A 21,021-nucleotide genomic window follows, 5' to 3' on the forward strand; every position below is an offset into this window, starting at 1 on the left:
CTAAAGTAAATTAAGTCAAGAATGAAAAGTTTGTCAATCATTGCAAAAATTAATTTACATTTTTATTTTTCTTGCGGGAATCTCAATTTTTAGGCAACAATTAAAGATCACTGAAGTTAAAAAACAATATTTGTTTTCATTTTTTTATTTAAATGACAGTTTTTTATTTTATTGTGGGTGTTTGTTGATGACATATTGAATGTACTCATCAAAATAAAAATATTTTCAAATAAAATGCGGGTGAAATTGCGGGATATGCTGACTATGACTCACTTAAAAATTTGATGCCTAATAGCTAACAGCATGCGCTTAAAGGTTTCCAAAGATAGACATATTAACTAACTGCTGACTAAATAATCTTTACGTTCGCGATATAAGCGTCTAATAATATTTACTAAATAAATAAAAATACGTAGCAAAATTTTTTATCAACATCAGGAATCATTGAATCGACATGTAACAGGCAGAATGAAGATTTAATATTCATAATACATAATGTATAATAAGTATAATAAAAGTGTATACACTTCTACTTTAGTCCATGTTATTTATGAACTTTAAATTTCGCGCTTGCCCGCAAATCTGCGAAGTTGCCACCTGGCACGAATTGCACTGTAAGTATAGGCGAAATATTCCAAAAATACCAAAGAACTCTGTCGAGCAGCGCTGCCAACCAGCATTCAAATGGCTTCCAGGCAACGGTTGCTTTGTTTTCAAACAAAAATAACAGTTGACAAAAACAAATTGAGTACGACGGCTGCAAATTATTGAAAACACTATTAAAAAATAGAATAATATATTTTGATTTACTGTAATAATGTCGAGTAACACCAAAGAGTGTAAGCAACTGCAGCCGCGCGCCATTTTCGGCATTAATGGCAAAGTGGAAAATGGCGTTCGCCAGCATCCCGTTACACAGGCCGCCATCTTTCCGCTGGGCAACAAGATCGCCATTGCCGACTTCAAGAACAACACACAAGAATTTGTGGCCGGCCATACCAACAGCATCTCATGCTTGGATCTCAGCAAGAGCGGCAAGTATATTGCATCTGGACAGATTAATCATATGGGCTTTCGTGGCTATGTGATCGTTTGGGACTACGAGACACGCAAGGAAATCGGACGTCATGATCTGCACAAGGTGAAAGTGCAAGCCATTTGCTTCACGGCCGAGGATCGCTTTGTGATTTCGATTGGCGGCAAGGATGACGGCTCCGTCATTGTCTTTGATATGCAGACATTGTGAGTTATGTTTGCTAAACTTTTTTTTGGGTTGCCTAATAATGGTTTTCACTTGCAGCTCGCCCATTTGCCGTCAGCCTGCTTCGCGAGCCATATCGGGCAATGCTTTGACTGTGCGTCCGCTGCACAGAAATCCGTTCTTCTTTCTCACTGCCGGCGATCGCCATTTGCGTCTTTGGAGCATTCTGCGCGAGGAAAAGAAGCTTTATGCCCAGGATGTGCAGCTTGCCAGCAAGTCCCGTCAATTCTATTGCGTTCGCATCGATAAGAACGATGAGTTTGCTTACCTTGGCTCTGGCACTGGGGACATCATTAAGATCGTGTTGAACTGCTGCGACAAAGACAATGTGACACGTCCTGGTTCATCTAGCGGCATCTTGGGCGCCTTTGGCACGCACAATCCACGTAAACCATCCGGTCGCGATTGCAATCGCTATGTGAATGGAGTGCGTGCTCTCTATGTGCTTGAGGGCGGACGTTTGTTGATTGGCGCCGGCGATGGCGAAGTGCAGCTGGTGGAGGAACGCACCGATGTGCCGCTAATCAATTTCCGCGAGTATCCCGGTCCCACTTGGCCCTATTTGCGCACCATCAAGAGCACTCGCGTCTCTGGACGCATTTCGTCGTTTGTGCGCTCCACGCCTGAGAAGTTTTACATCTGTACGGACACCAATGAGATCTATATGCTGAACATACAATCGTGGGTGCTGAAACTATTGCGCACCTGCCACGCCAAGGCTGTTTACTTCATCACATTTCCCAAGTGAGTTATAGTAAACCATTTTAATGCCAATCTAATCCATGTATGGTGGTAGAAATTATGCTGCTGTCTTTGCTACTGCTGGGCATGAGAGCATACGTATTTGGTCCTCTTCTCGCAAGCAGGAGCTGCTTCGCATCATGGTCTACAACTTCAACTGTGCTGCTGTGCGCTTCTCCCAGGACGGCACCAGCATTGTCTCGGTGTGGAACGATGGCATCATACGCGCCTTTACGCCCATGACAGGACGCCTCATCTATGCCATACCCAATGCTCACAATAAGGGTTAGTCCGAAAATTCAATTGATGTAGATCGCATTCATATTTATTTTTCAATGTGTAGGCTGTAGCGCCTTGGCTGTGGCATCCACGGGTCGTTTCATTGTCACCGGTGGCATTGAGGGACAGGTGCGCGTCTGGAAAATAGAGCCATATCGCCAGGATCTGGTGGGCGTTCTCAAGGATCATTCGGGTCCCATTACCTCACTCGACATCAACTATCTGGACACGGAGGTCATCTCTGCCTGCACCGATGGTTCCTGTGTTATTTGGGATATTAAGTGAGTAGATTGTCACGGATTATGGCAATTTATTAACGACTATCCTTTTTATTTTCAGTCGCATGACCCGCAAACAGGTTGTCACAGCCAATACACAGTTCATGTCGGTGCTCTATTTTCCCACTGGCGTGCAGATTCTTACTTGCGGGTCTGATGGCCGCATCATCTACTGGATGGTCTACAATGGGGCGCTCATACGTGAGCTGACTGCCTCTAAGAAGTCCTCGGTCAATTGCCTGTCGATGAATGCCACCGGAGACTACTTTGTGAGCGTCGGCAGCGATCTGCAGGTCAAGTTGTGGGACTACAATAGTGGCGATGTCGTTGGCGTGGGGTCAGAGCACGCTTCATCGGTAATCAGCGCAGCCTACAGTCCTTGTGGCAAGACTTTTGTCACTGGCAGCACGGATGGCTCGCTGATTATTTGGGATGTGCCTGAGGAGTACTGGGGAAAACCCAATCCTCCAGAGGGTCCTTCGTACTCGTTGCCTAAAGCAGCGTCCAAAGGCAAAACGGTCGCTGCTCGTGTGGACTCTGGCACTCGCTTGAAGCCGCTGGCCGGCGAGAACATCAATGGTCTGCTCAAGGCAACGCCTAAGGATGACATATGCTGCGTCGAGTGTCCACCTTGTGCCAAGAAGGAAGGCAAGGCTGCAGATCCTTTTACCGAGTGTAAAATTGTGCCCGATGTACGAAAATGTTAAACTTTTAAATTTGTCTTTAGTTTTCTCAACTGTTCCAAGCATTTGACTGATACAATTATTAAAAAAAAAACTTGGAATGGAAACTAATACCGGCTGATTTTCTTCAGTCTTAACGAACTTCAATTCCTCCATCTACCCTACCAATTAGATTATATATTAAGTATGCATTTTATAAGTCCTGAAATTTTGTAGTTTTCCTATCTATACCAATCAATAATTTAATAATAATCAAATAATTTTATGTAATTTAATTGTACAAAATTTAAAATTTAGTCAACTGGTACATCGGGTTCAGCATCGAGCGGAAAGTCGTAGTCGACTTTCTGGGCTTTAGCTTCTTCTTGGAGTCGCTTCTTCTCCTCCGCCTCCAAACGCTTGAGCTCCTTTTCTTCAGCGTCTTTTTGCTTCTTTTCTTCGGCCTCTTGGCGCTTGCGTTCCTTTTCCTCCTCGGCGCGTTGCTTCTTCTCCTCCTTATCGGCTTCAGCTTGTAGTCTCTTTGCCTCCTTTTCTGCAGCTGCTTCGGCTTTCTTGCGCTCCGCTTCTCGCTTGCCATCATGCTTTTTCCAATCCTTATTCAGAGTGGCAAATTCCTTCAGTCGCTGTTCCCGCTCTTGTTCTGTTTCCGCTGGTTTGCCGTCGGCCTCCAAATCGATCTCATCCTCATAACCATCGGGCGGCAGAGCATTCCAATGTGGATTGTGGTACATTGAACGATTGCCGCCGCCCTTGAAGAAGAACGGCTTGGAGCGTTTGTACATGTGTGGCCAAAACTTGAACTCAGGTCGCTCTTCTTCATGACGCGTGGTGAATACAAGCAATGTCAGAATGGCAACCAGCGGTAGAGCGCAAAACAGGGAAATCTTCCTCCAGCAGTTCGAGTGCTCATCGTCGGGGGCTGTCATATAGTGTTAGATTGTTAGAATTTCAATATATTATTACGTTGCTTTGGTGACTCACGTTCAGTTTCACATTTCTTGGGTGGACACTTGGGAGCAGTCTCTACATGTTTGTTAGCGCACTTGCCGCCACCAGAGATAGCAGTTTCATCTTTTTTATCTTTGGCAGATTTCACGTCTTCGTCCTTCGATTTGTCGCATTTGCCTTCTTTACTATTTTTCTTGTCCCCTATAAATTGTAATTATGTATTTTTAATCATTTATATCCCGCAACGGTAGTTTATTTACCATCCTTTTTACTTTTGTCAGACATTAAGCGAAGATTTGCATTTGAAATATGTGGAATTACTCGGTAAGGCAGACGAAAGCATCTTGCAACGCTCAATAATTGCAGCATAATTTAGGTCAAAACAAAATTTACTAAAAACCTAATTAATTCGAAAAAGTTCCATAAATGAAAAGGCTTTTATACACTTGCTTCTATTTATTTGACTTTGGCGCCAAATGTGACTTGAGGTTGAGTTTTAAATATAATCTAATTTATACATTCTGGATTTTTTTGTAGTATGCTACAAAAATATACGCAATATACCACAAAATAAAAGTATCGATGTACTCAAAATGGTAAGATGTAGGTTAGCAGATGCATAACATAATTCTGTTAGTGTTAACAGCACAAGAACAATACCAAGTAGCAGCACTATTACGCTGAGAATCATACTCTATTATTTAAGTTTTTAGTTTTTATTTATTTATAATTAACCCACATATATGTAAATTAATGCGAAACACGGTTTTGGCCATAAGCGAATTGTAAGTGAATTCAAGTACTGTACTTTTGCATTCGATTACATATGCGGTATACCTATCTTACAGAAGGGTATATTGTCGCTTAACATTTCAACTGGAGCGCTGTACTTATTAACAGTCTGATTGGACTTCTTGTTAACAGATGTTAGTCGGACGCCGCAGAGGAAGCATTCACGATTTGCACTTGCATATGTTTTGTTGTTTGAAAAAGTTGTTAAACGTAATTTGACGGTAATTTTTGTGCTTGAGAGTTGTGCGTTATTTAGCTAAATCGCGTGTGAAAATCGACGTGCAACACAATGAAGGTTTGCTGCATTGGCGCTGGTTATGTTGGCGGCCCAACATGTGCGGTAATGGCACTCAAGTGTCCAGATATTACCATAACGCTGGTCGATAAAAGTGCCGAAAGAATTGCACAGTGGAACTCGGAGAAATTGCCCATCTATGAGGTTAGTTGGTTTCAGTTATTGTTTTGTTGTATCCCCAATTTACTCAGACGGCGGATGATCTCGAGTGTGTGTGTGTGTGTGTATGTATATGAAATTGCTGATTTGTGTGCACGTACACATGCACAAGAATTGTGCATTTTAATAATGCCACTGTGAGTGTAATAGAGAAAGAGGGAGAGAGTAAGAGAGTATTTAGTAGAGATCTATAACGCTGCGTGCTGAAAAAAAATAACATCAAAAATGCTAAAACAAACAAGTCAGACACATCAATCAGAGGTGCAGATTCGAGAATGGTCAGACTGAAATGCTGAGCGAACGCTGTGAATACTGAATACGTCGATGAACTCCTCCTCACTCATGCTCATGTTTCAAGTAGCCCAACGTCCCAATTCCCCCCTCTGTTTCCCCCTTTCTTAAAAACCAAACCAGTTCCCAACTGACGACCGACTGTTTGAAACTGATTTGTATACTACACGCACCTCTTGGCTTCATGTTTAGCTTTGGCTGCGTGATTGTGATTGCGAACTCTTCATATGAGAGAGCATATGATCGAGTACATCGCAGGTGCTTGGCGCAATTAGCCCACAACAACAAGGTCAATGGTCACACTAAAAGTGAAGCCCAATGCAAACAAACACACATACACACACACACTCGCAGCAGTGTCCATTAGTCATTCATAAATAATACACACACACATACACATGCGTGTGTTTATTATGTGGCCGAAGATCGCAGCTACACTGTGCAACAAGATTGCCGCCTTTTGGATTAGATCTTTAGGTTTTGAACTGATTAGAAAGCTGCCAAACTTTTGTGTAAGCATTTTTGTTTTATTTGTTGTCGCATTTCCGTTTTGTTTTTATTGTGGAACACTTCTTTTCACAACATATCCGTTGTACGCCGAACCAAATCCTTATCAGTCTGGCCGAGCCATGCTACACATTACGTCTTGTGAGCCAGATAAGCAACAGAACAATACACTGTGCCCTGTTATCGGTGCGAGCTGGATAATGTGTGTGTAGTTTTGTTGGCTCGCACAATTCGAGGAAATTTACGTTTTTAGCAACAATCTTCGTCCCCTCACTGCGAAGAGATCGTGCCCGGCCTTATCGAATTAAATAAAAAGAGAGAAAACCCAATTAAGATAAGCTATTGTCGCAGGTCGAAGATTGAGTACCCTTACAAAAATATGCAATGTAATATTTGTTAGAGTGATTTAATAATATAATGATTGATGATAGACTAAATATTCACTTTATTTATTTATATTTATTTTAATTTATCAAAGCTATAATTGTAGTAATTACATATTTGTCAGAGATATGTAGGAAGTAATTATATTTCCTTCTAACTATAAAAAGTTATTTTCTAAATTAAATTAACTTAAACTTTTGTGAGAGAAAAAGATAAAATTACTGTTTATCAAAGATAAGAACTGTATTTTACTTAACCAGACAAAAATAAGTCTGACGATTGTTAGGGATGCATAGAAATAAAATATTCTTATGCTGAATCGACCGACAAGTTAAACTTTCATTAAAATTTCTTCAATACAATCTTAATTGCTCTTTCATCGTTCTTTTTAATAAATATATTATCTTTGTTTGCTCCTCCACGACTCTTTTGTGAATATTAACGCCTGTTAGAACATTATAACGTACATAATTAAGAACTAAACAATTGTTGGGGCTAGAACTAGACAGAGAAACAGCGAGAATGATTTATTAGGCACTTTATTTTATGCGGCAACATTCTTTGAGTATTATCTGCTCATTAGGCCAAGGCACAGTTGAAATTTAATTATTCATTTATCTGCTCTTCGCTCTATGATTGCATCACCAATCGGCAATGGCAAATGCAATAAGTATTATTGGAAATACTAAATAAACAAAATACACACAAAAAATAGAGGCTAGAATCGTGGCCAATGTCAGTTAGAACTCAACATTCTGTGTCTGCGGCTGATTAACTCGTTTGTTTCTCTCCATGTCCACAAACACACATATGTACATTCAAGTACTATTTGCCCAAGAGTCAGGTTGAGAAACTCTTTCCTTGGCATTTACAAATATTGTAATTGCAATTGACTTTTTGCATTGTTTTCTTTTCTAGTTATCAGCAAAAGACAAGCTCATTTCAGAGACATTTTCTTCAATGTGCTCATAACATTTCTTTAGAAATTGTCTTGGGTATTTCCCTTTAGTTTTTGTGTTATAAAAAAATATCATAGTATTACCGTGCTTCGATTAGCTCAGCATTTTTTGTTATTTGTGGTAAATGTTATTGCAAAACTGATTCCAAATAAACATTGCCATTAACGCTTTCCTGTTGCGCTTTAATTCGCTTTCCATTTCTATTTCTATACCCTTTAGCTAGAGGGTCGCATAATTTTGAGCAAATAAACAATAACTTCAACAAATAACTTCAACAATAGCTATATAAATATGTAACACTCGTAAATAGACCTTCAAATTACATATGTTCTGGAGCTACATTAGATATTTCCGCCGCTCCATCCATCCATCTGTTCAACTTTGGTATTTAGGTTTCTGCACAATATGCGCAAATTGAGTTTAGTTCCAAATCCATATGGGAAAAACCAAGCGTACATCTGAAGTTTAATAAGCAAAGAGCTAATGACGTAAATTCATTGTAGATGCAAGTTATCATATTTATTATACAATTCTTTTTTTGGTTCAACGGTCGTGAATAGACTCATATGTTTTTATGTACTTCTAATATTTAACGAATTCATTTAATGGAATATTTTCTACAGCAAATGCGAAAAAATTTTACGAATTGACGTGTTTATCTTTCACGATCATAAAAAATGCTGAAGATATATCGATATGCTCAATTTTAGTGTGCAGATGGCGATGAAGAGACATAACACTTATTAATGAAGTTACTTAACCTAATATTTAAATAAGTCGTATAAACATACATATCTGCGAATATATGTAGATTAAACGAATATTGATACATTTATTTTCTTTCTCTAATTATTCTTTGCAACGCAGCCTGGTCTTGATGAGGTGGTGAAGAAATGCCGCAATGTCAACCTGTTCTTCTCCACGGATATTGCAACCGCCATCAAGGAGGCAGATCTGATCTTCATATCAGTGAATACGCCCACGAAAACCTGCGGCAGTGGCAAGGGTAAATATATACCACACAGAATAGAAATAAGATCATCTGCAAATACTAAGTGTACAATTGTTCATTGTTATTTTTAGGTCGAGCTGCGGATCTGAAATATGTGGAGAGTGCGGCGCGAATGATTGCCGAGATTGCACAGTCCAACAAGATTGTGGTCGAGAAGAGCACGGTGCCCGTGCGTGCTGCAGAGAGCATTATGCACATATTGCGAGCGAATCAAAAGCCAGGCATCCACTACGACATACTCTCGAATCCCGAATTCTTAGCCGAGGGCACTGCCATCAATGATCTGCTGAATGCCGATCGTGTTTTAATCGGAGGCGAGGAAACACCCGAGGGACATCAGGCAGTGGAGAAGCTATCGTGGATCTATGAGCATTGGATACCAAAAAAGAATATATTGACAACGAATACGTGGAGCAGTGAACTGTCCAAGCTGGCGGCCAATGCATTCCTCGCTCAGCGCATCTCCAGCATCAATTCGTTGTCTGCTGTATGCGAGGCAACCGGTGCCGATGTCTCTGAGGTGGCCAGAGCTGTGGGCTTGGATTCACGCATTGGCTCCAAGTTTCTGCAGGCCTCTGTGGGCTTTGGTGGCAGCTGCTTTCAAAAGGACATTCTTAATTTGATTTACATCTGCGAGAATCTGAATTTGCCCGAGGTGGCGGCGTATTGGCAGCAGGTCATCGATATGAATGACTATCAGAAGCGTCGCTTCTCCCAGAAGATCATCGAGAGTCTGTTCAATACGGTGTCCGACAAACGCATTGCCATCCTGGGCTTTGCCTTCAAGAAGAACACGGGAGATACACGCGAAACGGCAGCGATTACTGTGTGCCAAACGTTGTTGGAGGAAGGTGCCAAGCTGGACATTTACGATCCCAAGGTGGAGCCGGAGCAAATCATTGACGATCTGACGCATCCCAGTGTCACGGAATCTCCCGAGAACGTGAAGAAGGCTGTACAAATACACAGTGATCCCTACAGCGCTGTGCGTGCCACACACGCGTTGGTTTTGTGTACGGAATGGGACGAATTCGTGGATCTGGACTACAAACGCATCTATCAATCAATGATGAAACCAGCATACATCTTTGACGGACGCAAGATACTTGATCATGAGCGACTACAGCAGATTGGTTTCCATGTGCAGACCATTGGCAAGAAATATCAACGCGCCGGGCTGCTTAGATCGTGGGGCATTGTGCCACAGCTGTGAGCGATGCGGAGCGGCATTAAGGACTTAACATTTGACGAGACGGAGACCGAGACCGAAACATTTTTCCAGTATTTACGAGACTATAAATTGTAAATATGCGTTTTGTTTGTTTTATATAAATAGTTCAAGTACGAGTATTTCGCTAGATATACGCCTAAGTATTCCTATTTCTATTCCTACACAACCAAATGTCGTTCCAGTTGCAATATAAATACATACAATACTTACTTAACAAATACATATGATCATTTGCCGTTGCAAACGGACACCTGCAATTCCGTTTAACTACAGAAATTCTCCTCACATACTTTCTGTACTATAATTAAACAAGCATTTACACACGAGCATGTACATTTTTTTATATAAATAATAAACAACAGTAAATAATCATAATGCTGGCATTTTAAAATGGTATTCTTCTAACGATCTGGCGATACCAGAGATAGGATGTCGCTGCCGACAAGCTAAACCAGGTCACCAGGTACGACAAATGATCGTTCCGCAGCGTCACCCGTGTCTGCCCACCAATGGGACTATTTTGTGGACTCTTTGCATCATACACGGCATCCAGGAAGACGGGAGCTGCATTTGTAGAAGCGCACATCTTGGGCAAATCACGATACAAAAAGACCTGACCTCCCTTGTGATCGGGCGTAAACTGTGGACGACTCTCGCCCTTGCGCACCACGGCAGTCAATTGCACCTCTTGCTTCACCTGACCCACTTCACGCGTTGCGGGATCAATGTGCTTGCGCGTCACCCAACCACGATTCACCAACACGATGTCACTGCAAGCAAAAAATACAGTTTTATCTTACTTTGGCATAAATATGGCTTCAATTGCTTACTCTCTGTCGGCCAATTTAAACGGGGTCACAATAAGATAACCATTGCCCGAGTCACGCTGAGAGAATAGTCCGCCTTGTGTCTCAACGCCATCGGGTCGTATGAGCGATCTTGGTCCCATTTGCATTTCCTTATCGTGCAGAAAGTGGCCACGCAGCGTAACCAAGCGATACTCCATCTCATCCAGCTGACTCAAGCTGTATTGAAGAATATAAAATCAATTAAAATAATTTAAATAATATGTGCTTACTCTTCGGGCACTTCCACCGGCGCCGTATGAAGTTGCTTATGTAAATCTTTGATTAGCTGCTCTTTCCAGATTTTGCGTTTCACCTGCCAGCAGCCCAAACCAAAGGTGGTGGCTGGTATGAGCTGCAAGCGTACATAATCAATAATAAGGGATATCTCTATTTGAATTAACTTACAAGTAGGAACCAGCCTAATGCTGTGATTTTATCCTTGTCCTTTTTGGGAATGCTCGTTGTCCATTCAACTTTTGGTGGCTGTTGTGCTTGTTGTGTAATCTTCCTGCGGAACTGCGTGGCTATGCTCGGACATTTGCCGGCAGATGAGCGCTGCAGCGCACATATTTGTTTCCACATTTGAGCATTTACACGCAGCAGCATTGTTATTTTGTTTTTATATAAAGTTTTCACGCCGCCGGTTCACGATAATAACAGCTGTTGGACAACACGGCCATAACAGCATGTTAACAGTTTGCTGTAATGTTGACAACATTGCTTATTACATTACTGAAGTAAATCTTAGTTTTTACAAAGCCATTATATTTACAATTTAAATATTTATTAAATTTCCATACTATATTGTATATGTTTAATACAGGAAAGTGCACATACCGGTAAGAGTAGCTATAGTGTTTTATTGCCCTGTTAAATCAGCTGTTCTTAAAGTTAGTTCTGAACGAGTTGGTAGCTCTGCATGCTTTTGTAACATTGCATCTTGTTTTAAACAAATTGACTTCGGCTTAATTTAAGCATGTTGTGCACACGCGCAGCAGCGAGGTTGGCCACTGGTTTAACAACAACATTGCAGGTAACCAATCAAGTGCAGACAAATAGTTTTCCCGGCCGCAGACAAATCTGCATCTGCATTTCTCTGACTCTTATGTAAACCACGCACTGTTTTCATTCCGCAGTTGAGGCAACACACATCTACATTGTACAACAAACATCATGTGGCGGCAGCAGCCGCTAAAGCAATTCAGCAGTGCCGGCTATGCTCCACTGGGGTTGTGGACAAGGCAACCAAACAACAAACCACAACAGCCGAGGATGGCAGCATATTGAAACGTGTGCTTACAAAAGTCGGTTTTGCACCTAACACAAAAGCCGTAAGAAAGAAACAAATTTGAAAATAATGAATCAAATTGTTAATCATCAAAACTCTTGCAGCGTCTCAAGGTGACTAGTCATCTACTGTACGAGAGTGTGGCGGATAAAATCAACTATGTGGCATTCTTTCGAGACTTTCAGCTGCCCAACACGTTCAACTCCTGGTTTCTGGTCACTGAGCTGCATGTATGGTTGCTGTTGATGCGCTCGATGGCCGAGGGTTCAGAGACAGGCGAAGATGGACGCTTTTTAAGGAACTGCATAGTTGAGGCAATGTGGGGCGATGTTAACACACGCGCCAAAAAGTTGGGAGTAAGTTTGAAGCATGATCTGAGAGGAGTTCCTCTGGATGCTAACTATTTTTCTTTTTAGGCTAATAATCCTTCACGTACGAGGCAACAAATTGAGACGTTATCGGAACAGTTTCAAGCTGCGCTCATTGCCTACGACGAGGGCATAATGTCCGATGATCGGGTGCTCGCTTGTGCCTTGTGGCGTCGGTTTTTTGAGATGGAGTGCGATAATTACGCTCAAATCGAGCGTTTGGTTAAATATGTGCGTATGCAGACCGTGATGCTTGACAGCTTGACGCGGGAACAGTTCATCGTGAAGCCAAAGATTGCCTGGCATGATCTGGACAAGTGTAAAATCGACGCATAGAGGCAATGTTCTTTTAGTTTTGTTTATTAAAGTCAAATTATACACATTTGCAAGCGCCTCTAAATAATTAAATCATTGATGGACTCATCCACCAAAGCTCTCAGTTGGCATTTGAGTGCAAATGCCATGATGCGACGCTCTGCTAATCTTTTGTGATTGCTCGGAAGCTGTTGAAGAATACTGTTCATTTTTAAATAATCGTTGGCAGGCGATGCCAGCAATTGTGCTATTTGTGTATCTGCACTGGAAGGTGAAACTGTCTCAACTGTGGATTCAATTCTCGCCAGCTGCTCTTCTTCATAGATGATCTCCTCGTGAACCATCTGATCGTTGGACTCTATAATCTCTTCGATAACAAATGTGCTATCCGCATGCTGTTCAATATCGCCAACTTGCATCACAACACAATCGTTATACGACTGCCATGGATCCTGATCAACCAAGGCGTCCTCTTGCTGCCTTGGCAGCTCTATATGCTGTGGCTGCTGTTGTGGCAGGCAATGAGAGGTGGCCTTCGCTCTGGAGCGCAGCTGGGGATCTGATAGAAATTGCAATCGATCAAAGTATGGCCAAGTTGAGCCATTAGGGCGTCGTAACTCCTTTCTGTATTGATAGTGCAAATTGTTCCAACGCATCAGGCAGAAGTTAACTTGGAATATTGCACTTTATTAAAATATATTGAGTATTGGAAGGATCGGGATAAATTACCATCGCACTCCATAACTTCTGCTATTCTGGCCCAGGCTTCTGTCTTGGCCTTCATCATGTCATAGTTGGAGAGTCCTGTTTGCCGTCTGTATAGTAAAGTGTTGGGCTCTACGTGATCGATGAGCTTGAAATCAAACGGACGATTCTTCTTATAGCTAGTACGCATCTTAAACTATATATTTCATTGATGAGATATGCCGAAGTAAAAATCTTTTAAGATTGTTTTGACACAAAATGGTAAATAAATAAAACTTCAGGGTAGCCGCATTTGGGATTTCAAAATAAGCTAATTAATGTCGAAAAATATGAGTTTTTGGTTTGGTTACACTTCACAAAGCGAAACATTTCAAGCTAGTTTTCAAATATATTAAAATAAATTGTTCTTATTCAAGATTTTGGTAATAATAAAAAATATAAAAGAACGAGAATAACAAGTGTATAGTGTACCATTAAAAGTCATAAAATTGGTGGTCACACTGCTCGCTGAGACCAATCGAATAGTCCTAAGTGTCAGCTGTTCTGCAAACAATTGAAATTGGAGTCAGCTGTTAAATATATCAACCGACTTTGTTTTTTAGCCGCAAACAATTTCATACAAAAAACCAAAGTGTATCCATGCTTAAAGTAAAATCAGTTGCTTTTTAATTTTTGCAATCAGCGATTATTTTATAAGAAAAAAGAAAAAACAATACATCAAAACGATAACAGTTGACAGAAATGTTAAGTTTGTGAATGCCAAAAACAATCGCACTTATTCTGTTCGATTTCGATAACTAAAAACCTGACGTAGGAGAAACAAACCTGGAAAATTTTTGGGTGAAGTGAAAAAAATTGCAAAAAAAAGTGAAAAGTATAATATTTGGCAAATAATTGTGCAATTTACGTGGTCAACGCAATGAATATGTAAGTGGCAATGCTGGCAAATAGGGGCATAGCATATTTAATGCATTTTTCTTAACAAATTACCGACATGTGGCGGCGGCAATTGGAAGGTAGTTGATTGGAGAAAGGGGGAAGGGCGGTTTAATGTCTAGGCGAAATTTTTCTCGAACTCTGGCTAAAAATCGATAATTCAAAATGGCAGAGAGTGTGAGAGAGTAGGAAATGGAAATTACATTGAAAAGTAGAAGTCGAATGTTTAGAACTGCTTTTGATGCTCAAAATTATAATTAATGGCGCTTCATTACGCTCGTTCCAGGTATAATGGACAGGTAAATGGTTATATGGGAGGCGCCCCAGCCGGTGGAATGCCTGGCGGTGGTAACAATCGCATGGGCGGCGCTGGTGGTGGATCCGGCATGTTTCAACGCAATCGTTCCGCTCCATACATACGTGGAGGCCCCGGCGGAGCCATGGGTGGCGGTGGAGGAGGTGGCGGTGGTAACAACGGTGGCTTTAATGGCGGTCGCATGAATGGCGGTGGAATACGCAATGATCGCGATGGCGGTGGCTTTGGTGGTAACCAGAATAACAATCGCACCTCGACACACGGAGCACATTTGCCCACAATTGTGTGGTCCGAGGTGTCTTTGACACCCTTCCGCAAGAATTTCTATAAGCCATGTGAATCGGTGTTGGCACGCACCCAATTGGAAACGGATAGTTTCCTTAGCAGCAACGAAATCACCATCAAGGGCAACGAAGTGCCCACGCCCAGCATTGAGTTCGAGGAAGGCGGCTTTCCCGACTATGTAATGAACGAGATACGCAAACAGGGTTTCACCAAGCCCACAGCAATTCAGGCACAGGGTATGCCCATCGCTCTAAGCGGACGTGATCTGGTAGCTGTCGCCCAGACGGGCTCTGGCAAGACGCTGGCCTATGTGCTACCCGCAGTGGTGCACATAAATAATCAGCCGCGGTTGGAGCGTGGTGATGGACCCATCGCTTTGGTGCTGGCGCCCACTCGGGAGCTGGCCCAACAGATCCAGCAGGTGGCCAGTGAGTTTGGCTCGAATACGCAGGTGCGCAACACCTGCATCTTTGGCGGCGCTCCCAAGGGGCAGCAGGCTCGTGACCTGGAACGAGGTGTGGAGATTGTTATAGCGACACCCGGTCGTCTTATTGATTTCTTGGAGCGTGGCACCACATCGTTGAAGCGTTGCACCTATTTGGTTTTGGACGAAGCCGATCGTATGCTTGATATGGGCTTTGAGCCACAGATACGCAAGATCATGCAACAGATTCGCCCCGATCGTCAGGTATTGATGTGGTCGGCCACCTGGCCAAAGGAGGTGCGCCAATTGGCCGAGGAGTTTTTGAACAATTACATACAGGTGAACATCGGTTCATTGTCGCTGAGTGCCAATCACAATATACTCCAGATCGTTGATGTCTGCGATGAGTCGGAGAAGATTGTCAAGCTGATACAGCTGCTGACACAGATCTCTAGCGAGAATGAGACAAAGACCATCATCTTTGTGGAGACGAAGAAGCGTGTGGATGAGATCACACGCAATATATCGCGACAGGGATGGCGGGCATGTGCCATCCATGGCGATAAGTCGCAGCAGGAGCGTGACTTTGTGTTGTCCAGCTTCCGCAACGGACGTCACTCGATATTGGTGGCCACCGATGTGGCTGCCCGCGGATTGGGTGAGTTTTGCCGTAGCATTTTTGTGCTTGCAGTTGGCTAAACAGCTGCGCCCGTTTGTCTTTTTTCGATGCGCTCTTCTCCATAACAACAACAATAACCAAGCAAGTGTTGCTGTGGATCAACAACATGCCCAAAAAAAAAAAAAAAATACAGAATGCCAAATGGTTTCTTTCATTATTTGATTCGTCGTCGTCGTCGCCTGGCAGCGACCGTCAGCGATGAATCGGCCAACACCGACCAACCAGACTCTCTCTTTTTTCACTTAAACTCGCTTCACTTTCCTCTCACTCTGACTTAATCGCTTCTCTATGGTATATCTATTGTTACACTCTCGATTATGAGATTTCTTGACAGGTTAAGTTGTGCATTGCATGTCTAAACCGTTCTACTCTTCTAGCTTCCGCCCGGGGAAGTGTTCCTAACTATTTATCCAACCCGCAATTCCAATTTTTGTGTTCTACATTTTCATTTGGTTTACATTGAGAACTCTTTTTTCTTTTGTTGCTATATTCCTTTTGAATACCAAGAAAAGTATTTGAAAGAAAATGGTGTGGTCGAAATAATAATGAGGGGAATGTGTTCTCCATGCATTTTGCTGGTTATATGAAGTTCTTTTCTTTTGTTGTGTGTATCTATATATCTATAGATATACATCTATGTATGTATCTTTGTACTTTTAGTTTCGTTGACCTTCTTTCTACTAGCCTTTAGTATTTTTTTGTGCCTCGTCAAATTACATTTGAGTAAAAACTAACATTACCGTATGCAAATTTGTTGTCAGTCAAGGAGTGAATGGCTTAGCAAAATCCGATTAATACTTATACACACATATATATCTATATAGAATTGTTTTAAAAATAATGCTCGAACAATCTGATGATCGATTTGAAAGTTGTGCTTTGAAAGATGCTCCAAAGGTTTGCCAGCTGGTGGAACTTTCTTGAAACTAATCTATAATTATTTTATTTTTTTTTAAATAGAGTTTTTTTTATGAAATTCGATTGAAAATTGAAATCGTGATATGCATTTTGCGGCCAACAAGTTTTTGACTGATGCTTATTATTATCCGTAGCTTACTTGTATTTATCATAAACAGTATTATGTATTTATATCGTATAATATTACGTCGATCCTATATGTATAAAACCTAAATTTGTGTGTGAACAAAAATATCATCAGCACTTTTTGAAATGGACTTCGATTTTTACATGGCAAAGAAAAAAAAGAAAAAAGAAAGCAAAGCAAAAGTTAAATGTTAAACAAAAAGTTGTATACACAAAACAGAAAAAAGTTAAAAAAAAGAAAAGAAAATGTTAAGCTTTATATACTTACAAGGTGAGGGTTGAATTCTTAAGTTTTTAGCAACGCGGAACTCTCATCACCTAAGCTCCGCGACTCCAGGCTCTACAACAGACATCTACAACAACAATTATATCCAACAACAAAATATACAACCGCTACAACAACAGAGCTGTAACAACATTCTTTACGTAAGCCCTAATCTAATATAATCATAGATCGCACACGGGGTAAGTACTAGGATAATTTTGAACCAACTCTTGCTCACCACTCTCTTCCTCTTTCTCTCGTCTTTCATAAACCATTCATTTCATTTTAATTTTTTGTTTAAATCGAATTTTAATTTTGTTCTTGCCCATCGCATCATTAGATTTCCTACCACCCCAAATACTATTACTAATGTTCCGTTTCCACCGATCTTAAAGTATATATAAATAAATATCCTAGCACCCAAAAGAGAAAAGCAATCATATCATTATTATTATATAACCTATTTCTTAAGTTTAATCAAGCCGTCTCTTGTATGCATTAAGCTTAAAAGTATATATAGATCGAATATATACTTGTAAATGAAAGATTTGTGTATTTAAAAAAAATAATAAAAGTATAAGAAAGAAAAGAATGACAAACACAAAGGTCGAGGTCCACATTTCTGCAGTATAGAAAAAACATATATCTGTTTGCCAAAGATGTATAGTTGTTAATATACGCTAAATAGTATTGATGGCGAAATTTTTGTTCAAAGTACAAACCAAATTAAACAAAGCAAAGCAACCAAAACCAAAAAAAAAAAAAATCAAATCAATTAAATAACATTCAAATAAATAAAAAACAAAAAATGAATAAATCAAATACTATAAAATTTAGCAAGTGCTTATTTAAGTTTATCAAAATATTGAAATAAAAAAAAAAAAAAACGAAAAATTCTTACACACACATAAGTTTCTGTTTTTGTTTATAGTTCTTGAAAATATGTATTTGAATTGTATGAAACGTATTATTTTGGGCAAACCCTTTTAACATGTTGACAACTTCTTCAATTTTCAAATCAACACAGACGTTGACGATGTCAAGTTTGTGATCAATTATGATTATCCTTCGAACTCGGAGGACTATGTGCACCGCATTGGACGAACCGGTCGCTCGAATAACACGGGCACAGCCTACACTTTGTTCACGCACTCGAATGCCAACAAGGCCAATGATTTGATTCAGGTGCTGCGCGAAGCCCATCAGGTGAGTGATCCATATGTTAGTACACTTTATTTTATAGTATAACTAATCTCTTGACTTTCACAGACCATTAATCCTAAGCTGATGAACATGGCGGCCAGTGGTGGCTATCAGAAGCGTGGCGGAATGGGCTATCGCGGCAATGGTGGCGGCTATCAGGGACGCAACCAACAGATGGGCGGTGCTGGCAACAACTATCGCAACAACCAGAACAACAACAATATGCATCGCAACGGCAACAACAATGGCTACAATGCAGGCGGTCCGCCACGTTACGATCAGAAGCCGTCGCGCAATTCTCCGCCCGTCCAGGGAACTGGCTATCGTCCACAGGGCGGTGGCTATCAACAGCAGCAACAGCAACAATCACAGCAGCCCAATGGTGTGCAGTTCTCTCGCTTCAATCCAAATGCCGCATGCTTTGAGCCCAAGACTCAGGGATCGGCCGTGCAACAACATCAGCCACCACATTTGGCCGCAGCTCAGGCAGCTGCCGCAAATGCTGCCGCCGCGGCAGCAGCAGCTGGCTATGGCTATGGTGTTGACCAGAAGCGTTCACGCTTTGCTTTGAATTTCAATATGCCACCTCCACCACTTCCCCAACAGCAACAGCAGCAGCAGGCACCACATCAGCAGCAACCACAGCAGCCGCCGCAACATCACCAGCAAACACAGCAACATCCACAACAGATGCCCGGTGGCCCAGCAGCTGCAATGCCTCAGGCACAGGCCTATGGACAGTACACCAGCATGTCCAGCAGTATGGCGACGGTGTCGCTGAATGGAGGCGCCCCCAGCATACCGGCCAGCGCATATCGTGCCCCATACGCAATGCCGTATGTGATGCCGCCACCACCTTTGCCCGTACAAAACTAAAAAACAGTAACGCCAAATTGTATGAGCTTAAATTGTAGGACCCTAGTATTATTATTATAGTAGGTCCATGGTTTTTGCTCTATTGTAATTTCCTATCCTACATACACAGACACACACTCACACACACGTATAACACGCACACTTGTACACACGACCTCAAACATTTTACACTCTCAAACTAAATGAAAGTAATCCAGATGCAACCACACATTCATTATCGTAAGAGACACGAGTGTACTTACGTCCTAGCGACGATCTGAGGTCCCCAGACTTGTGTAGATCTCCCACGCCCACACATTAGCAATATAATATGGTTTAAATTGAAATCAAATACGCTTGTTGCATATCTATTTGTTTCACATTCGTAATTCAAGTTCATCTACACAAAATAACAAAAAAAATACTGGGCAAAACAACCACATTACTAAAAATCATTGTTGGCATTTAGCTTTCAAGATCCATTCAAACGTTTTAGCGTATTTGATTTCTGTAATTATTCTCGAATATTCTATTCTATAAATACGCATAAAAAAAACTACAAAATATGTAAAATTAACTATTTGCAACGCTCCAAAAATGCAAAACTTCAATTCCAACTAACAACAAAACAATAACTAAACACAACAGACAACAACCAAATGTCAATTTATTAGAATCAAATGAATATTAAACCATATTATGTAACTAGTCTAATTAATTGCTTAGCTGAAGCATACACAACAACTACCACATTAACATCAACAATATGAAATAAATGTACAATTCCATTTAATGTAAACATATGAATTGATTTACAGAACTATGAATAAAGGAATTAATTAGACATTTGTCACATTGTTTTAATACTTACCAACAACATTTCTGAAATTATCAAGACGAAGAATTCTATAGAATTGTTTTTCTAAACTTAATTGATTTGCTTTTATTTTCATTTTTAAATATATTTTATATAAGAAAAAAACTATTATACATCCAAAATTATCATAATAATAAATAGAACTAAAGTATACAAATATTACTAGACAGCATCGTTCCCATGATCATTGATCAATCGATCTATCGATCCATCAAACATCGTCATGCAGCAGCATTCATGCATTGCATCGATATATTGTAGTAGATCTTTCTAGCTTCAAACATTACTCGTATAACACTTTGGTTCAAAAGTTGTTTAGCTCACACATTTGACAGAAATAATTTTGCAAAATTACACGATGAATATATGATTATGACTAACAAAATTGTTGTGAGAGAATGTAGAAGTCATTTTTGTTTGTTTATTTTTTGGTTTTTTGTTTGTTCTTTGTTGCTTGTTTGCTTGCAATTTGTGTTTTCTTTGTGTGTTTATGGGTGTGTTTTCTTTTTGCATATACATACATATACATATCATAATGTTTTATACTCGATCCTAAAACTATTTTGTCTGGCGTTTCCCAATCCATCCGTCTCTTTGGCTGCCTGCTTGATTACATACTTGATTTAATATGTACTTTTATAATGCATTTTATTTGTTGCTTCGCAAAGCCTTTTTTCATTTAGTAGTTGTTGTAGTAGTTTTTCTCTTTGCTTTTCCAATTTCTTTTTTGTTGCTTTTATAAATTGTCGCATGGGGTTGGTTTCTGCCCCTGGGATGGGGGCGAGGACTGAAA

The 21,021-nt window shown here is 40.7% G+C and overlaps 7 protein-coding genes across 8 annotated transcripts in view; 4 read left to right on the plus strand and 3 right to left on the minus strand.

Moving 5' to 3' along the window:
• The window catches only part of LOC132791317 (glutamic acid-rich protein), a 36,979-nt gene extending 32,322 nt beyond the window's left edge, over positions 1-4,657 (minus strand). Inside the window, exons 1-3 of the mRNA XM_060800186.1 lie at positions 4,451-4,657; positions 4,224-4,391; positions 3,524-4,161 (exon numbers count right to left, since the gene is read on the minus strand). Of these exons, the coding sequence (XP_060656169.1) occupies positions 3,536-4,161; positions 4,224-4,391; positions 4,451-4,559 (903 nt within the window). The 5' untranslated portion in view covers positions 4,560-4,657 and the 3' untranslated portion in view covers positions 3,524-3,535. The remainder of the gene's footprint in view (positions 1-3,523; positions 4,162-4,223; positions 4,392-4,450) is intronic.
• Positions 733-3,443, plus strand: LOC132791316 (cilia- and flagella-associated protein 52). The gene is made up of 5 exons (XM_060800185.1): positions 733-1,242; positions 1,301-2,005; positions 2,058-2,287; positions 2,346-2,562; positions 2,621-3,443. The coding sequence occupies exons 1-5, from the start codon at positions 818-820 to the stop codon at positions 3,264-3,266; spliced, it is 2,223 nt and encodes a 740-aa protein (XP_060656168.1). The 5' UTR covers positions 733-817; the 3' UTR covers positions 3,267-3,443.
• A 449-nt stretch (positions 4,658-5,106) lies between the features above and the next one.
• LOC132793308 (UDP-glucose 6-dehydrogenase) lies at positions 5,107-10,098 on the plus strand. Its single transcript, XM_060803118.1, has 3 exons — positions 5,107-5,421; positions 8,445-8,583; positions 8,661-10,098. The coding sequence occupies exons 1-3, from the start codon at positions 5,272-5,274 to the stop codon at positions 9,800-9,802; spliced, it is 1,431 nt and encodes a 476-aa protein (XP_060659101.1). The 5' UTR covers positions 5,107-5,271; the 3' UTR covers positions 9,803-10,098.
• Positions 10,099-10,135: 37 nt separating this feature from the next.
• On the minus strand, positions 10,136-11,337 carry LOC132793309 (SURF1-like protein). The gene is made up of 4 exons (XM_060803119.1): positions 11,074-11,337; positions 10,899-11,020; positions 10,651-10,845; positions 10,136-10,590 (listed from the first exon to the last, which is right to left on the minus strand). The coding sequence occupies exons 1-4, from the start codon at positions 11,272-11,274 to the stop codon at positions 10,206-10,208; spliced, it is 903 nt and encodes a 300-aa protein (XP_060659102.1). The 5' UTR covers positions 11,275-11,337; the 3' UTR covers positions 10,136-10,205.
• A 222-nt stretch (positions 11,338-11,559) lies between these two features.
• Positions 11,560-12,708, plus strand: LOC132793310 (ubiquinol-cytochrome-c reductase complex assembly factor 1). The gene is made up of 4 exons (XM_060803120.1): positions 11,560-11,701; positions 11,805-11,999; positions 12,061-12,312; positions 12,373-12,708. The coding sequence occupies exons 1-4, from the start codon at positions 11,645-11,647 to the stop codon at positions 12,658-12,660; spliced, it is 792 nt and encodes a 263-aa protein (XP_060659103.1). The 5' UTR covers positions 11,560-11,644; the 3' UTR covers positions 12,661-12,708.
• Positions 12,516-13,754, minus strand: LOC132793312 (uncharacterized). The gene is made up of 2 exons (XM_060803121.1): positions 13,369-13,754; positions 12,516-13,309 (listed from the first exon to the last, which is right to left on the minus strand). The coding sequence occupies exons 1-2, from the start codon at positions 13,532-13,534 to the stop codon at positions 12,720-12,722; spliced, it is 756 nt and encodes a 251-aa protein (XP_060659104.1). The 5' UTR covers positions 13,535-13,754; the 3' UTR covers positions 12,516-12,719.
• Positions 13,755-14,116: 362 nt separating this feature from the next.
• On the plus strand, positions 14,117-20,195 carry LOC132793306 (uncharacterized). Of its 2 annotated transcripts, XM_060803115.1 has the most exons (4): positions 14,119-14,271; positions 14,567-15,963; positions 18,321-18,499; positions 18,563-20,195. In XM_060803115.1, exons 1-4 carry the CDS (start codon positions 14,264-14,266, stop codon positions 19,370-19,372), a joined length of 2,394 nt encoding a protein of 797 aa, XP_060659098.1. In that variant the 5' UTR covers positions 14,119-14,263; the 3' UTR covers positions 19,373-20,195. The 2 variants fall into 2 exon arrangements, 1 of the variants encoding a protein (XP_060659098.1); XR_009633112.1 differs by lacking the exon at positions 18,563-20,195 and having other exon boundaries at positions 14,117-14,271; positions 14,567-17,454; positions 18,321-18,453.
• The last annotated feature ends 826 nt before the right edge of the window (positions 20,196-21,021 follow it).

The sequence above is a fragment of the Drosophila nasuta genome, chromosome 3 (assembly GCF_023558535.2).
Source record: "Drosophila nasuta strain 15112-1781.00 chromosome 3, ASM2355853v1, whole genome shotgun sequence".
NCBI classification, from domain to species: Eukaryota; Metazoa; Arthropoda; class Insecta; order Diptera; family Drosophilidae; genus Drosophila; species Drosophila nasuta.

What these genes read in the sequence shown, in the direction of transcription:
- LOC132793309 (XM_060803119.1), bottom strand. Translation starts at nt 11,274, where the DNA reads ATGCTGCTGCGTGTAAATGCTCAAATGTGGAAACAAATATGTGCGCTG. An exon ending in CCGGTGGAAGTGCCCGAAGA is followed by an intron (nt 10,846 to 10,898) that starts GTAAGCACATAT and finishes TCTTCAATACAG; the next exon opens with CTTGAGTCAGCTGGATGAGA. An exon ending in TTTAAATTGGCCGACAGAGA is followed by an intron (nt 10,591 to 10,650) that starts GTAAGCAATTGA and finishes TTTTGCTTGCAG; the next exon opens with TGACATCGTGTTGGTGAATC.
- LOC132793312 (XM_060803121.1), bottom strand. Translation starts at nt 13,534, where the DNA reads ATGCGTACTAGCTATAAGAAGAATCGTCCGTTTGATTTCAAGCTCATC. An exon ending in AGAAGTTATGGAGTGCGATG is followed by an intron (nt 13,310 to 13,368) that starts GTAATTTATCCC and finishes CAATATTCCAAG; the next exon opens with TTAACTTCTGCCTGATGCGT.
- LOC132793310 (XM_060803120.1), top strand. Translation starts at nt 11,645, where the DNA reads ATGTTGTGCACACGCGCAGCAGCGAGGTTGGCCACTGGTTTAACAACA. An exon ending in GTTTAACAACAACATTGCAG is followed by an intron (nt 11,702 to 11,804) that starts GTAACCAATCAA and finishes TTCATTCCGCAG; the next exon opens with TTGAGGCAACACACATCTAC. An exon ending in TTGCACCTAACACAAAAGCC is followed by an intron (nt 12,000 to 12,060) that starts GTAAGAAAGAAA and finishes AAACTCTTGCAG; the next exon opens with CGTCTCAAGGTGACTAGTCA.
- LOC132793306 (XM_060803115.1), top strand. An exon ending in TGTGGCTGCCCGCGGATTGG is followed by an intron (nt 15,964 to 18,320) that starts GTGAGTTTTGCC and finishes AAATCAACACAG; the next exon opens with ACGTTGACGATGTCAAGTTT. An exon ending in TGCTGCGCGAAGCCCATCAG is followed by an intron (nt 18,500 to 18,562) that starts GTGAGTGATCCA and finishes TGACTTTCACAG; the next exon opens with ACCATTAATCCTAAGCTGAT.
- LOC132791316 (XM_060800185.1), top strand. Translation starts at nt 818, where the DNA reads ATGTCGAGTAACACCAAAGAGTGTAAGCAACTGCAGCCGCGCGCCATT. An exon ending in TACTTCATCACATTTCCCAA is followed by an intron (nt 2,006 to 2,057) that starts GTGAGTTATAGT and finishes GTATGGTGGTAG; the next exon opens with AAATTATGCTGCTGTCTTTG. An exon ending in ACCCAATGCTCACAATAAGG is followed by an intron (nt 2,288 to 2,345) that starts GTTAGTCCGAAA and finishes TTCAATGTGTAG; the next exon opens with GCTGTAGCGCCTTGGCTGTG.
- LOC132793308 (XM_060803118.1), top strand. Translation starts at nt 5,272, where the DNA reads ATGAAGGTTTGCTGCATTGGCGCTGGTTATGTTGGCGGCCCAACATGT. An exon ending in AGAAATTGCCCATCTATGAG is followed by an intron (nt 5,422 to 8,444) that starts GTTAGTTGGTTT and finishes TTTGCAACGCAG; the next exon opens with CCTGGTCTTGATGAGGTGGT. An exon ending in AACCTGCGGCAGTGGCAAGG is followed by an intron (nt 8,584 to 8,660) that starts GTAAATATATAC and finishes TGTTATTTTTAG; the next exon opens with GTCGAGCTGCGGATCTGAAA.